At 34.2% G+C, this 14,652-nt stretch overlaps 1 protein-coding gene across 2 annotated transcripts in view; it reads right to left on the minus strand.

The window, feature by feature from the left end:
* Nucleotides 1-2,132: 2,132 nt before the first annotated feature.
* The window catches only part of SLC36A4 (solute carrier family 36 (proton/amino acid symporter), member 4), a 52,909-nt gene continuing 40,389 nt past the window's right edge, over nucleotides 2,133-14,652 (minus strand). The window contains exons 10-11 of one of the 2 annotated variants that reach the window (XM_011995007.1): nucleotides 11,833-12,002; nucleotides 2,133-6,755 (exon numbers count right to left, since the gene is read on the minus strand). In XM_011995007.1, coding sequence (XP_011850397.1) covers nucleotides 6,448-6,755; nucleotides 11,833-12,002 — 478 coding nt within the window. In that variant the 3' untranslated portion in view covers nucleotides 2,133-6,447. The remainder of the gene's footprint in view (nucleotides 6,756-11,832; nucleotides 12,003-14,652) is intronic. The other variant, XM_011995006.1, reaches the window with a different exon arrangement.

The following is a 14,652-nucleotide window of genomic DNA, read 5'->3' on the forward strand; positions in this document are numbered from 1 at the left end:
CAGCACTTCGGGAGGCTGAGGCGGGCGGATCACGAGGTCAGGAGATCGAGACCATCCAGGCTAACATGGTCAAGCCCTGTCTCCACTAAAAATACAAAAAAATTAGCCGGGCATGATGGCAGGCCCCTGTAGTCCCAGCTACTCAGGAGGCTGAGGCAGGAGAATGGCGTGAACCCGGAGGCAGAGCTTGCAGCCAGCCAAGACTGCGCCACTGCACTCCAGCCTGGGCAGCAGAGCGAGACTCCGTCCCAAAAAAAAAAAAAAAAAAAAAAAATAAATGAGATACCATCTTATGCCAGTCAGAATGGCAATTATTAAAAAGTCAAGAAATAAGAGATACTGGCGAGGTTGCACAGAAGTAGGAATGCCTTTACACTGTTGGTGGGAATGTAAATTAATTCAACTATTGTGGAAGACAGTGTGCAATTCCTCAAAGATCTAGAACCAGAAATACCATTTGACCCAGCAATCCCATTACTGGGTAAATACTCAAAAGAATATAAATCACTGCATTACAGAGATACATGCATGAGTATGTTCAGTGCAGCATGCTTCACAATAGCAAAGACCTGGAATCAACGCAACTGCCAATCAATGATAGACTAAAGAAAACGTGGTACATATACACCATGGAATACTATGAAACCATAAAAAAGGAACGCCACCATGGAATACTATGCAGCCATAAAAAGGAACAAGATCATATCCTTCGTAGGGACATGGATGGAGCTGGAAGCAATTATCCTCAGCAAACTAACAAAGGGGACACAAAACCAAACACCGCATGGTCTCACTTATAAGTGGGAGCTGAACAATGAGAACACATGGACACAGGGAGGGGAACACCACACTGGGGCCTGTTTGGGGGTGGGATGGGAGGAGGGAGAGCATTAGGAAAAATAGCTAATGTATGCTGGGCTTAGGTGATGCATTGATAGGTGCAGCAAACCACCATGGCACACGTTTACCTATATAACAAACCTGCACATCCTACACATGTACCCCAGGACTTAAAATAAAACAATGCACAACCTTTCCAAAAGAAAGCTTTCTCCAATAATTCATAAAGAAAGGTTTCTTTGGAAAATGTTGTGCATTGGTTTTTACATAATAGTAGTACCTTGTTCTACCAGTTATAGTACCAACCATCTTTATTTTTTTTCCTCCATCAAGTACCCCACAGGGCTTTTCATTGCAGTTTACAAGCACCTAGTCCTATCCCTATCTAATTTGAAGTGTGTGTGTGCGCGTGTGTGTGTGCGTGTGTCTTTGTGTTCTTTCTGTTGCTTGCCAGAAGCATGTACTACTACTAAGGCTTTATCAACGTTCTGTTCCCAAAACCATTTCTGCTTATTCCTCTCACATCCCTCTTTTCACTAGTCATTTAAAAACAGTAAAACCTATTTCTTTATCCTGACATTATGGTTCCATTTTCCACAAATCTCCTTGTCTTGGCCCAGAAGCATATTTTGTAGAGCTGCAATTAAAATTTAATTTTATGTATTTTTTAATTTCCCAAATTATCAGTCCTCAGTATACATTTGGTGTAATATAATCTTCATTGTGTTCTAGGTTATCATAATTTATGATCCCCCTCTTGCTGAACATGTAGGTTGTTTCCAGTTTTTCACATTAAAACATAATGCTGTCACACACCTTTAGGCATAGCAGCTCTCTTCTGTGAACTATGATATGTCTTTATGCTAAGTTCACAAGAGCAGGATTACTAATGTGAAACTATAAATATCTTTATGATCTTTTATTACAGGATTGGCATAATGCTTTCCAAAAGCATTATGCCAATTTTGTAATGCAAACAAAATGATTGATACATATTCTTGACCTTACAAAAGCAGTAAATTAAATCATGAACGCAGCATCTGCAGACAGCTCATCCTGCATTCATGCTGCAGGAAGTTCAGGTCACAGTTCTGAGTATGTTCTTTCATTTTTAATCAACTTCTGCTCTTAAATCTTAGAAGTACACAATATCAACTTCCAGCATAACCGAGAATTAACCATGAAGACCGATTAAAATGTTATTTATTATGAGATTATACTAGTGCCATTTTTAGCTTATGACACTTATCAATGTCATTTAACCTTATAAAAGAAAAATGTATCTAAAAGGCAACCACAACTAAAATATTTTATTGAAAATTCAGAAAAGTTACAATACTTTAAGACAGAGTTTTTCATATTCTGTTATAAAGAAAAATGTTTAAAAAATTGACTTGAGTGCAATGATATTTAGGTTTCATTCAAACTAACAAAATCATTTTGAAAAACAAAAATCCACCCACAGCTGAATTTATTTGGGGTGTAAACATGTATTTTCTTATGTGTTATCAAGAAAACTCTAATGAAATATTTTTAGAGTGTTTTCTTTTCAAAACAGCATCTTTCTGGACCCAATTTGAACAGCAAATTAGTATTCGTATCTAGTTCACATAGACCACTGATTTGTGTGCGTGTCTGCATATACTTGTGCACACATGCATGTAGGAACTAATTTTAATATGAAATTTTAAGAATCAGAGTGATTTGCTATTTCACTTATCATAGAGCAATAAATGGCATTTCTAGCCATTTCTTAAGCATGTTTCCTTATCTCATAGGTCAAAACCAATCAGTTTCAGAAAGTTTAGCCTAGTAAATGCCAATGGCATAAACAAGACTAACCATAATGCTGCCAAAGTATTAACTATTACAACCAGGAATTTGATGTTAGGAAGTATACTACTACACTTTTCAGATCCAAGTTTCTCAAATTTTCTTATTAAGGGAAGCCAGGTGAGCCAAAAAGATCAGACTCATTTTTTAGAAAATCATTATTGTATATTAGCAATGTTCTATATTTTTACCAAGTTATTCCTCAACAGATGGTATTCAGCCACTGATGTTATTTAAATAAATTTATTATTTACATTAGCTCTATTTCAAATCTTCTCCCTTTTAAATGAAGAAATTAGGTCAGGACCTAATTTGTGTATGCTGTCAGTAAACAGATCCACTACTCAGATGCTGTACTGAAATCTACGAGAAGACATAAGTCACTCATAGTAAGACTTGTGCCTTGCCACAGCTAGAAATGGCACTAATACTTTTAATATTTCAAGTAATATTTTATAGTATTTTGCAGTTAAAGAGATTTTATGTAAGTACTGTGAAACTACTAAGATTAGGCACTGTTAGGAAATTCAAAACACGCACATTGACATACAACACTTGTAAATATGTAAGTGCATTGTCTAGGCAAGATGCAGAAATCATTTTAATAAAGGAGAATTTAGTGAGAAAACGACTAAATATAATGTGGCATTTGCTAATACAGACTTGTTTTCATTTGGTAACACCATCTAAGCCGGTTTTCAACCAAGAATATGCTGTATCTCTTACTTTCTTAATTGTAAAGAAATCTGGCCACGTGGGGAAAAGAAGACCCTCTGAAAAAAACGTCTGAGAACCAGTGTTTTGACAAATTGACTCCGATACTGATGAAACTCTTGGGTGTAAGGGAACAGTGATAAATGACTTGGAACGGAGCTCAATTAGAGGTAAATAAAGCTTTCCTTTCTTCCCCCTCAGTAGCAAAAAAAAGGCTCTTTCAGGCCACTGATTAACTTTCAGGGAACAGTTCTTCACTGTGGTGGCTGACAAAATGCTGATGTCACTTTAGTCACAGTGTGATGATCCAAAAGCGATGAGATACAAAATTTGACAGGTGCAATCACTCTAATTTCTCCAGGCTCCCAAAATAAAAGAGCTGGTATAATCGAAATATCGTCTCCAAAATCTTTAGGAAATTTTACGACTCCTTAAAGCTAAATTTTCAGAGAAAAAATTACCCACTGGTTATTTTTGCAAATAAAATGTATCACCAAATACCCTTAATAAGAATACATTTAAGCTTTCCATCTAAATAGTGTTTCTTGTTGAGAATTAAAACTTTCCTCCTTTTTAGCCCCTCTTCTTTTCTGCAATCCAACTTTTTCTTGTATTTAAAGTATTCATCATTTATTGAATTTAGTACTGGATGTTGATTCCACATTCTTATTGCTGAAGGAAGCCTGGTCGATAATATGCTCAAGATGTGTTTGTGCTGAATTTAAAATTTATTGCTATGATCAACTATTCAAATTTCATTGCATCTGATGAATTCCATAAGGAAAATAAACAATGGGCCAAAGTGTAAAAATGAAATAATACACACAGACTAGAAATATTATCTGAAAACAGGTGACAAAAACCTAGGGCTGCTTCCTATTAAATAATTTTCAACTCATTTTATATCAAGCTATAAAGTTTTTTAAACATCCAATTCAAGATTATATAATACTAGTTTCAGTGAAGATTCGTTTTCCTATAACTTCTTCTGCATTCTCTTAGTGTGACTAAAGGCTCAGTGTACCAGATTTGATATAAAAGTATCTCAAACAACTACTGTTGATACCTAATGTGAATGGCTAAAAAAGTTTTGATTCTTATGACTTTGTACCAAAATAAAGCTTCTGATATATCTTTAGGATTGTATTTGATGATCAGTTAATGATATAAGCAAAAAATACTTGAACTAAGTTAACATTTACATATAAAAATAGAGAATATATACAACTATAGTGATCTTGATGATATCTTCAAGTACAGTATACTAACAAACTAGAGTATCACCAGCCTGGGTAAACAGTTTATGTTTTAAAGTATGAATTTTTTTTTAAGTCAGGAGACAATTCTATTATTAATAATTTTCATTTTCCCCATCGAGAGATTCTTTATCTTGGTTAATAATTGAAAAATATGGAATAATTAGAAGTTATTTGTCTGAAAGAAGTATGGAGTGTCTCAATATTTAGAAGGAGGTTTATTATCTTGATTTTTTCTAAGCATGAATCCTTTTATGGTCTATGATTCTTGTATATATTTTTTTTGTTTTAGTTTTTAAGAGTTGGGATCTCCCTCTGTTACTCAGGCTGGAATGCAGTGGCACAATCATAGCTTACCACACCCTCAAACTCCTGTGCTCAAGGGATCCTCCTGCTTTAGCCTCTTGAGTAGCCGGGACTACAGGTACATGCCACCATGTCAAGCTTTTTAAAATGTTTATGTTTTATAGAGTTGCCCAGGCTGGTCTCGAGCTCCTGGTCTCTCAAGTGATCCTCCCAACTTATCCTCCAGAATAGCTGGGATTAAGCACAGACCACCACACCCAGCTGATTCTTTTATTCTGCTCATAATAAATAAAAGGCTGTGATAAGAAAAGCCACAAGGCTGGAAAGAGTCCACAAATCCTCTGTTTTCTGAGGTGTCTATTTTCTGCCATTCAGGAAGATGGTGCCTACAAAACTCAGGAAAGGAAGGTAATAATAAAAAAAGCTCAAGCCACAAATAGTACAGCTGGACACACATCTTACTAGCCAGGAGTTTCACTAGCAAGTGGTCTCTATTCTGTTTTAAAAGAACACAGCTTCTTTCTCTTGCTGAGGTTTATATGGCCACAGTGTAGGTTTCTTCAAGTTCTCTGATTTTCTGCTCAGGTCACTTATACTATTAAAAATCATGAATTCATTTTCAAAGTATTAAAATATAATCAAATAGATTCAATACTGAAATTAAGCTGAACATAATTTATTCTTTTCCTTGGACATGATATGAGAAATGAAACATCCTGGCCTGGGAGTCAGAAGATTAGGTTCTCTTAATCCCAAGGTTGAGTGGTCTTGACCAAGTTACTCAACCTTTCTAGGCCTCCATTTCCTCTGACGAAAAATAAGGAAGTTGCACTGGATAACTTTAAAGTCTGTTTTCAAATTTCATTGAAACACTAAGTCATGATCTTGAACAGTGCCTCTTGATTATGAAGATCAACTACCACTAGAATGTAAAATTAATTCTAGTGTTTGCAATTTTCTGATGCTTATATTATGTTAAAATGGGAGTTTTCTATACTTCCAGGAGCTAATTATTAGTATTTGGCTACTAAAAACATAATTGAGTTTTTTTTTTTTTTATATTATACATAAAGTTTACTTTGGCATTCACGAGGATGATCTGGAGAGAGCTTTTTGTTACATATATTCTATTTTATTCTCTTATTGTTGAAATCCTATTCCCTTCTCAAGTGAGAGGCAAAAGAGATATCTTGGTTAAGGTATTTCTTACTGAGATAAAAGAATAATAGAAGTATTCTTATTCTTTAATTTTTTTACATTTTAATTTTTTCAATTTTCAGAACTTAATTTTTTGAAACTATTGCTAATACTTAAAAGCAAGGATTTGTCATAGGTTTACCACTACTGGTAAAGAGCTATGCTTACTTCCAAAATAATAATACTATGCCAAAGAAAACAGTTTGTTACCATTTTTAAGTATATGGCAATGTATTTTACTAGTTATCTTGATAATTTTCAGAAATGAGACAAAAATAGAAGACTCATGATTCTGCTTTTACTATTTCAAACCAGAGGTTAAGCATGTTGAATTCAAATTTAGAAAAGGACTTTGTGGAGTGCCAGCTACAACTTTGGGAGTAGGATAAATAATTTCTTCAACAGTTATATATGTACCTAATAAGAAGCCAACAACTCCAATGAATGCTATAGAAATATTTTTCAGGACCATCCATATATTATAATGTTCCTTAGAAAATGTAAGAATTTCAACCAAAGGTGGCAGGATTAGAGCCAATGTGCTGCTGCTCACAGCTCCAACGAAGGAAATCACAATGTCTAAACGAGGAATAAGAATTGCTCCGGCACCTAGAAAATGAAAATATATTTATTTTTCTTATTTAAATGTTTGTTACCTACCTGAATACTAAAAGTAGGCGACATTTCCTAGACTTTCACTTGTCAACAGTTTCTTATGTAAAGAACTTTTAATTTTTTGCTTTAAAATTCTGGGCAAAGAGGTTTTGATAGTTTATTTCCAAAGCATTTGCATTACTTTGTCTGCCTATACAGCTCAATAATGCACAAGACATGCAGTGGTGGGACATAAATAAATGAGAGAGAAGAGATAGCTATTCTTTAAAGTAGAATTCCGATTTATCAAAATAGAAGGACCAACGGAAACAGAAAAGCATTCAGCAAATACCACAATAGTCACTGGATAGGAAGAGTCACTGATGAATGCTGAAATTAGTGGGCAAAAACGATGAGATCTGGATAGTTACAGAGTTTCAAAATATCTTCAAGATACTTATTAATTACAAAGGGAAAACTAGTACCTTTACAGTAGAGAAATATGTCAAGAGACCATCTTAACCAAGTAAGCAAAATTAACATCACCAATAAGACACTGATACTATGATGTGATATGCTGAGAAGTGCACAGCATCACTTCCATGGGATTCTTGCTACAAATGCTTAACTTCAACCGAATCATGGGAAAGCATCAGAAAAATTCAAATTGAAAGAAATTCTACAAAATTACTGACATTTCAAAAGTGTCAAGGTCAAGAAAGACAAAGAAAGTCAAGGACAGTCATGATTGGAAGAGACAAATGAATATGACAGCTAAATTCAAGTGGGACCATGGCTTATGTCCTGGACCAGAAAAGGATCTTAGTGGGAAAACTGGCAAAATTACAACAAGGTCTATAAAGTAGTTAACAGCATTGTATCCATGCTAATTTCTTGGTCTTAATAATTGTACTGTGATTATGGAAGCTGTGAACATTAGACGAAGCTGACTAGAGGTTTATGGTAACTACTTCCTTTTACACCCTTTCTGTGTAAATTACCTCAAAATGAAAAGTTCTTTAAAAAAAAAAAAAAAAGTACTCCACTATTGGCAGCAGATTTCCAAACTGTTGACAAGTTTTCTGCAAGTTCTGGTCTGGTACTTTCTTGATCTTTTCAAAATGCATCAACAGAAGATTTGCAAAAACCAAGACCCATATTCCTTCCTTATTTGTCCAAATGATTTGTTGAGGGTTTGGAGTTGCCACCAGAAATAACAGCTGTGTTTACTCATATGCAGGCTGTGAAAACTACATCACCACTGCCACTGATGAAGATTATATCACGTTTCCTCTTTGGGGACTCCAATTATGGCATGTGTTGGAGAGATATATATATATTCCTGTTAGTAATTTAGCTTTCAGTTTGCAGTACACTGGTTTCTCTACTTCTTAATTTTTAATTTATGACGTTTTATTTTTTCCTTTTTCTATTTTTTCTGTGGCTCTCAACATTTTCCAGGAGGTTGTGGGATCAATTTCGAACTAAGTTCCCACCATGTTCCTCATATAACCAGAAGTTATTATTTATCATTCTGTATTCAAATTATTATGAAAGCTAAAGCCCTAAAAACTGTTTTGAAATTATAAATGTAGCTTTACATCTATAGGGCTGAAGTGGCATAACCCTTTATAAATGAAATAATTGACTCTAAAGAAGTAGAAATAGCTAGATCTAAAGAACTCGAAAGTAGAAATACTTTATAAAGTAGGTTATTCGTCTAATAGATGCTTGTTATAGCCTTTTAACTTCACTCTCTGGGGAACTATGCAGCATAACTCTCAAACATAGTTAGGGCCTCTCAAAATTCATTGAACAAAATTATTCGTGGAGACACGTTTGTTTCACCTACTTATAGTAAGCAGTGGTATAAAAGTGAGGCCAAACAAATATTACCACTATCTTGCCACCTGAAGAGGCTTTCAATTTAGAATCCATTTTTCTTTGTTTATCTATAATCCAAGCTGTCCCTAGTAAATCCAGTGAAATATTGTTGGAAAACTATGTGGGGGAATACTATAGCATTTTAGAATTTATAGACAAAATTTCCATCTAGCAAACACTTTTAAATCACGAAGTATAATTCCCATCTAAAATCTGTTTAAAGTCAGATTTTAAACATTACATAACTGAAAGATATTTGCTTGTAAAAATGGCTTGAAATATGCTATTGGTAATGTTATTAGTAGACAAAAAAACAAGTATATATACTTTTAGCTGAATCCAACATATATTAATAAAAACTCAAAGGGGAGTTTAAAGTAAGGATAGTTTTATTCATTACAAATACTATGTCATTAACAGCTATTATGAATAGATCTATTAAGTACTAATCAGACTTATTCAGTGTTTACCAAAACTATATACGGCAAGAAAAAGTATCCTTAGAGCATAAAGTTCCCTCTGATATTAAAATAAAAGCCTATTTAAGTCTATTTTTGCATCTGAAGGGTAAATGCACCTACATCAGAGCACAAAACGAAGCACTTGATATTACAGCACCAAAAACAAAAATGTGGAAAATAACTTAGCACATTAATTTTAATTAAACAAATAGTTAATGGTGCTCTCCACATACCTACTGACTCTAAGACAGGATATCAGGAAACAGAATGGTACGTTTTTAATCTGCAGAGGCAACTAACTTAAATGAAGGATTTTAGTGAGTTTTCTCTACAAACTACTAAAGATTTATGGGTTTTGATACTTATATAGTCATAGTCTACTATAGATTATAAAAACAAGGACTTTTTAAAAATTACAAACAGTAGAAGGATCAACAAGTTAGAGAATAACAGAAGTAAAGAGTACTTAGTATATTTTGTTGATTCAATTCATACACAGAATTGAAACACTGGTCTTAGTGTTTATTATAATACATTTAAAAATGGAATGGCTCATAGTATAGGTTTGCTCCTAAAATGTCCATGGTGACCTTTGGCTGGTTGCTACCCTCCCTTCTCCTTCACTTGTGAGGTGCCTATATACCAGGTAAGCACCTAAAGGGAACACGCAGGAAGAGTCTGAATCACTTCTAAAGTTTTTGAGTTTCACGAAGAAGATATTTTGAAATCATGATTCAAATGCTAAATGGATACTTGGACACAACCAACATAATCCAAGCTGGTAAGTCCACTTCTTTAAAGACCAATACAACAAACATGGATTCAGTACTCGGAAAGGATTATGGAACATTGAAAGACATTCAATTTTCAATGCAAATCAGGCTGAGCCTCCACTCTCATTGGTAGTGCTGCTGCACAGCCTACTCTACAAACATGACCAGGTCCCATCAACTGTCTACACACATTGGTCAGTAAAGCGCAAGTCCCCAAATCTTTTCACATGCCTTTGAAAACAGAATGAAAAGCAGTTTTGCCATGAATATCAGTTGGCTTTTACTTTAATTTGGAAGGATGTGTGCCAAATACACAAATGAAGTTTACTGTCCAGTGATGTGTCCCAATATAGCAAAAAGAAATATTACATAGTTTTTGTTCTCTTTCTCCAAGGCATATCCCTTGTATGGATGAGAAGCTTTAATGACTTTTAACTAAAAGAAAGCAGCAACCAAGAAAAGGCTGCAGTTCTCCGTGCTATGAACTAAGCCCCTGGCTTCTGGGAACAAAATCATGGAAGCAGATGTGGTGTGGTCTGTGCCTCAGCAGATTAATAACTTCAATACAACAATGCCAGCAAATGTGCAGAAATGGCTGAAGTTTAAAAAAAAAAAAAAAAATTCCTGGACCCCTTTTACCATTGCCCTCAAACTCCTTTACCTGAATTTCCATTACCAACTTTAAAAGACGATATACTTTCAGAATAGAATTGCCTTACATCTGTTGATAAAAACACTTTTACTGAAATTAGTCTTTTTATTTAGTCAATACCAAAATGTCAATAAAATAAATGTATAAAAATATTTCAAAATGTTTTAAAATATCTTTTTGCTACTGAATGTTTTTTCGTTAGTCATCAGAATATGGACTTACTGACTTCATTTGTTAATATGATTTCTCTTATTAGTGATATAATTCAAGTAATTACTTTGAAAAATACATTTTATCTACTTTTTCAGCTTTGCATTTCCCTTTTCAAACCAAATGTAACACACTAAATTCTCCAAATCTAGGCATGAATTCCATGGCAGGCTGCTCAAATCAATTTATTGAGCTGCCTCAAATTTCTAGCTCTATCATTCTAAATAGTGCAAGATGTTTATTAGTATCTTACACAAGGAATTTCCAAAGCTGCTTGTTCCCCAGAACACTAGTAATCTGGTCCCAGGTATCATTTTAGGTAATCCTAGTTTAGTTTGGTGATGCAATCATCTGTATATCTGTCATCATAGAAATGGTTACAATAATGATAATAACTTCCAGCTATTCATACTTTAATATTATTTCTAACACCACCAAAATGCCATAAGGAAGTTTTATCTTCATTTCACAGTTGAGGAAAGAGGGGCTCAACAATGACATGTAACTTGCCTGAAGACACCAGCAAGTAAGTGGTAGGCTTGACTTTGAATCCCCAGATCTGTCTGACTCCAAAACTTACATTCTTTCCACTATACCGAACTCAAGCTCCCGTTCCATGAGTCTCTATTATGAACGTTACCTTGAGAAGGCATTTTATGATAAAGAGTCTTAATGAAAGATTATATACACTTCTTCAAATAATAAGAAAATAAGCCACTAAAATTATGAAAGACCAATACAAGTAAAATTGAACACTTTCCTGTAGGTAGTTATGGATAAGAAAACTGTTAAAACATGCAAAAACAGGAATAAAAAACCTGAGGAAAGCTAGAACCAAAATAAAATGTGTATCAAAAAATGGAAGGAGTCCCATGTACATGTTAATCACCAGTAATGTAATTTTCAAAATAACTTCATTAGTTATTTTCAGTGTGATAGGATCTGGTTTGTGTTTTTCTTATGTAGCAGTAGAAAAACAGAATTTTAACCTGAAAAGTAACCCAGCTGGGTGAATAAAATTGTTTTAAAAATATTGAAAAATATGTCTTATGTAGCTTTCATTTTAAGAAATTCAACAATAAAAAATTATATAAATATATAATGATACTTACAAGTAATACTAACCAAGAAGGATCTTATCCCAAATTCACAGATTTGCTTCCATTTAGTATGAAATTTGGATGTGATCCCAGGGATAATGATCTCTGCTGGAACATAGAACTGAATTGAATATGTCACAAAAATGCCAAAGGAATACAGAATTTTCACTGATTGATATAACCTGTTGAAAAAAATTTTCAAAATTTAGTTATTTTTAATGTGAATTTAGCTTTCCTCCTTTATTTTTAATATTAAGATAAATAAGAAATCCAGAATACCAAATTAGGCCAGAACCTTACTAACTAAAAATGCTTGTTTAAAAAAAAGGCAAATCCTCTAACTAAATTTCTAGAGGATACAAGAACAATTCATTTTGACAAAATGGAAAGCTTGAATATGCATGCCAGGGTTTGGGGTATATTGGTAAAAAGATTTCATTTTGGGATAAGCCAATATTCTGAAGATTAGACTCAGCCCCCGAAGAGCTAATGCTTTCTCAACTTTCTTTTTAAAAATTGAGCCTACTATATGTCTTAAATCCTGAGTCATACCGTCATTAATCTTTACATAGAAGAAAAACTCGCATTAAACTAAAGTATAGTTCTTGGGTGAAAATCTTTGGAGGTATGTCATTAGTTGCAGAAATGTCGTCCATCTTAAGTCTAAAAGCAGGCATCTAAACCATTTCAACTTGCAAAGTTCACTAAATTATACACACAATCTATGTTTAAATTTACATTAAATAAGGGACATACAGTTGCTGCGTAAGGTTGTTGTTATTCTTTTGTGCAAATTAACTTATCTCTTTGATACACAGTGCTTTGAAACAGCACAGCCATTTTCAGTTTTATAAATATCTTTAGATTTCTACATTGTGGATAACCTGTCAAAACTTCACATGCATATCTTGATAAAGACTTCAGTAACTTTCTTAAGCACAGAAAAAGAAGACTTTTTAAATGTTGATAATGACATGAAGAGAAAACACAGAATTGCAGGATCTAGAGGAAGGAACATCGTAGAATCCACTCTTTTGGGTTGCAGACTAATAAAATTAATGTGCTGTATTTTAAAAAAACATTTTAACATTTTATAACATTTAAAAGAAAAGCCCAATCATCCTGCATTTTTTAAGTAAAAAGCAGAGAAAACACTGTTGGTTCAGTGTGCTGCAGCATCAGGGCAGTGATTAACACCTACGTCCTCTTTCAACAGAAACATCTTCCCACAGTTTTCTCATTTAAGAGTTCTACTTTCCCACCTAAAATTCCCAGGCACAGGGAAGTGCTTTCTTTCTTACAAAAGAATGCAATCGTTTTAAAAGGATTATATTCTACTTTTGGTACATAATGTCAAGGCATATAAACCTTGACATTAATGGAGCTTTAAGTATAAATGTACTTAATATATAAGTATATAAAGTTGACATTAATGGAGCTTTATTTCTGATGTCTTAAGATTTAAAGCAGCAAGGATTTTTAAATTTCACTTTTAAGTTCAAGGGTACATGTGCAGGTTATACAGGTAATTTTGTATCATGGGGGCTTGTTGTACAGATTATTTCACCACCCAGGTATTAAGCCTAGTACCCACTGGTTATTTTTTCTGATCCTCTCCCTCCTTACACCCTTCACCCTCAATAGGCCCCAGTGTGTGTTGCTCCCCTCCATGTGTCCATGTGCTCTCATCATTTAGCTCCCACTTATAAGAAAGAATATGTAGTATTTGGTTTTCTGTTCCCATGTTAGTTTGCTAAGGATAATGACGTCCAGTTCCATCTATGTTCCTACAAAGAACATCATCTCAACTCTTTTTTATGGCTGCATAGTATTCCATGATGTATATATACCACATCTTCTTTATCACTGACAGGCATTTAGGTTGATTCATTTTCTTTGCTATTGTGAATTGTGCTGCAATGAAAAAAGGCACATATGTCTTTATAACAGAACGATTTATATTTCTTTGGGTATAAACCCAGTAATGGGACTACTGGATCAAATAGTATTTCTGTTTTAAGATCTTTGAGCAATCGCCACACTGTCTTCCACCATGTCTTGAACTAACTTATACTCCCACCAACAGTTTGTAATAATTGTTCCTTTTTCTCCATAACCTCACTAGTATGTTATTTTTTTGACTTTTTAGTAATAGCCATTCTGACTAGTGTGAGATGGTATCACGCTGTGGTTTTGATTTGCATTTCTCTAATGATCAGTAATACTGAGGTTTTTTTTTTCATATGATTGTTGGCAGCACGTATGTCTTCTTCTGAGAAGTGTCTGTTCATGTCCTTTGCCCACTTTTTTTTTTTTTTTTTTTTTTGAGACGGGGTCTCACTCTGTTGCCCAGGCTGGAGTGCAGTGGCACAATCTTAGCTCACTGCAACCTCTGACTCTAGATGTGTATAAGAGACAGCCATTCTCCTGCCTCAGCCTCCCACGTAGCTGGGACTTAAGGTGCCCGCCACCACACCTGTCTAATTTTTGTATTTTTAGTAGTGACGGGGTTTCACCATATTGGTCAGGCTGGTCTCAAACTCTCAACCTTGTGATCTGCCCACCTTAGCCTCCCAAACCCTTTGCCCACTTTTTAATGAGATTTTTTTCCTATAAATTCCTTGAAGTTCCTTTAGATGTTTGATATTAGATCTTTGTTCAATGCATAGTTTGCAAAAATTTTCTTCCATTCTGTAGATTGTCTGTTCACTCTGTTGATAGTTTTCTTTGTGTTCTTTAGTTTAATTAGATCCCAGTTGTCAATTTTCACTTTTGTTGCAATTGCTTTTGGTATCTTCATTATAAAATCTTTGCTCATTCCTATGTCCAGAA

The sequence above is a fragment of the Mandrillus leucophaeus genome, unplaced genomic scaffold (assembly GCF_000951045.1).
Source record: "Mandrillus leucophaeus isolate KB7577 unplaced genomic scaffold, Mleu.le_1.0 Scaffold465, whole genome shotgun sequence".
In the NCBI taxonomy this organism is placed as follows: domain Eukaryota; kingdom Metazoa; phylum Chordata; class Mammalia; order Primates; family Cercopithecidae; genus Mandrillus; species Mandrillus leucophaeus.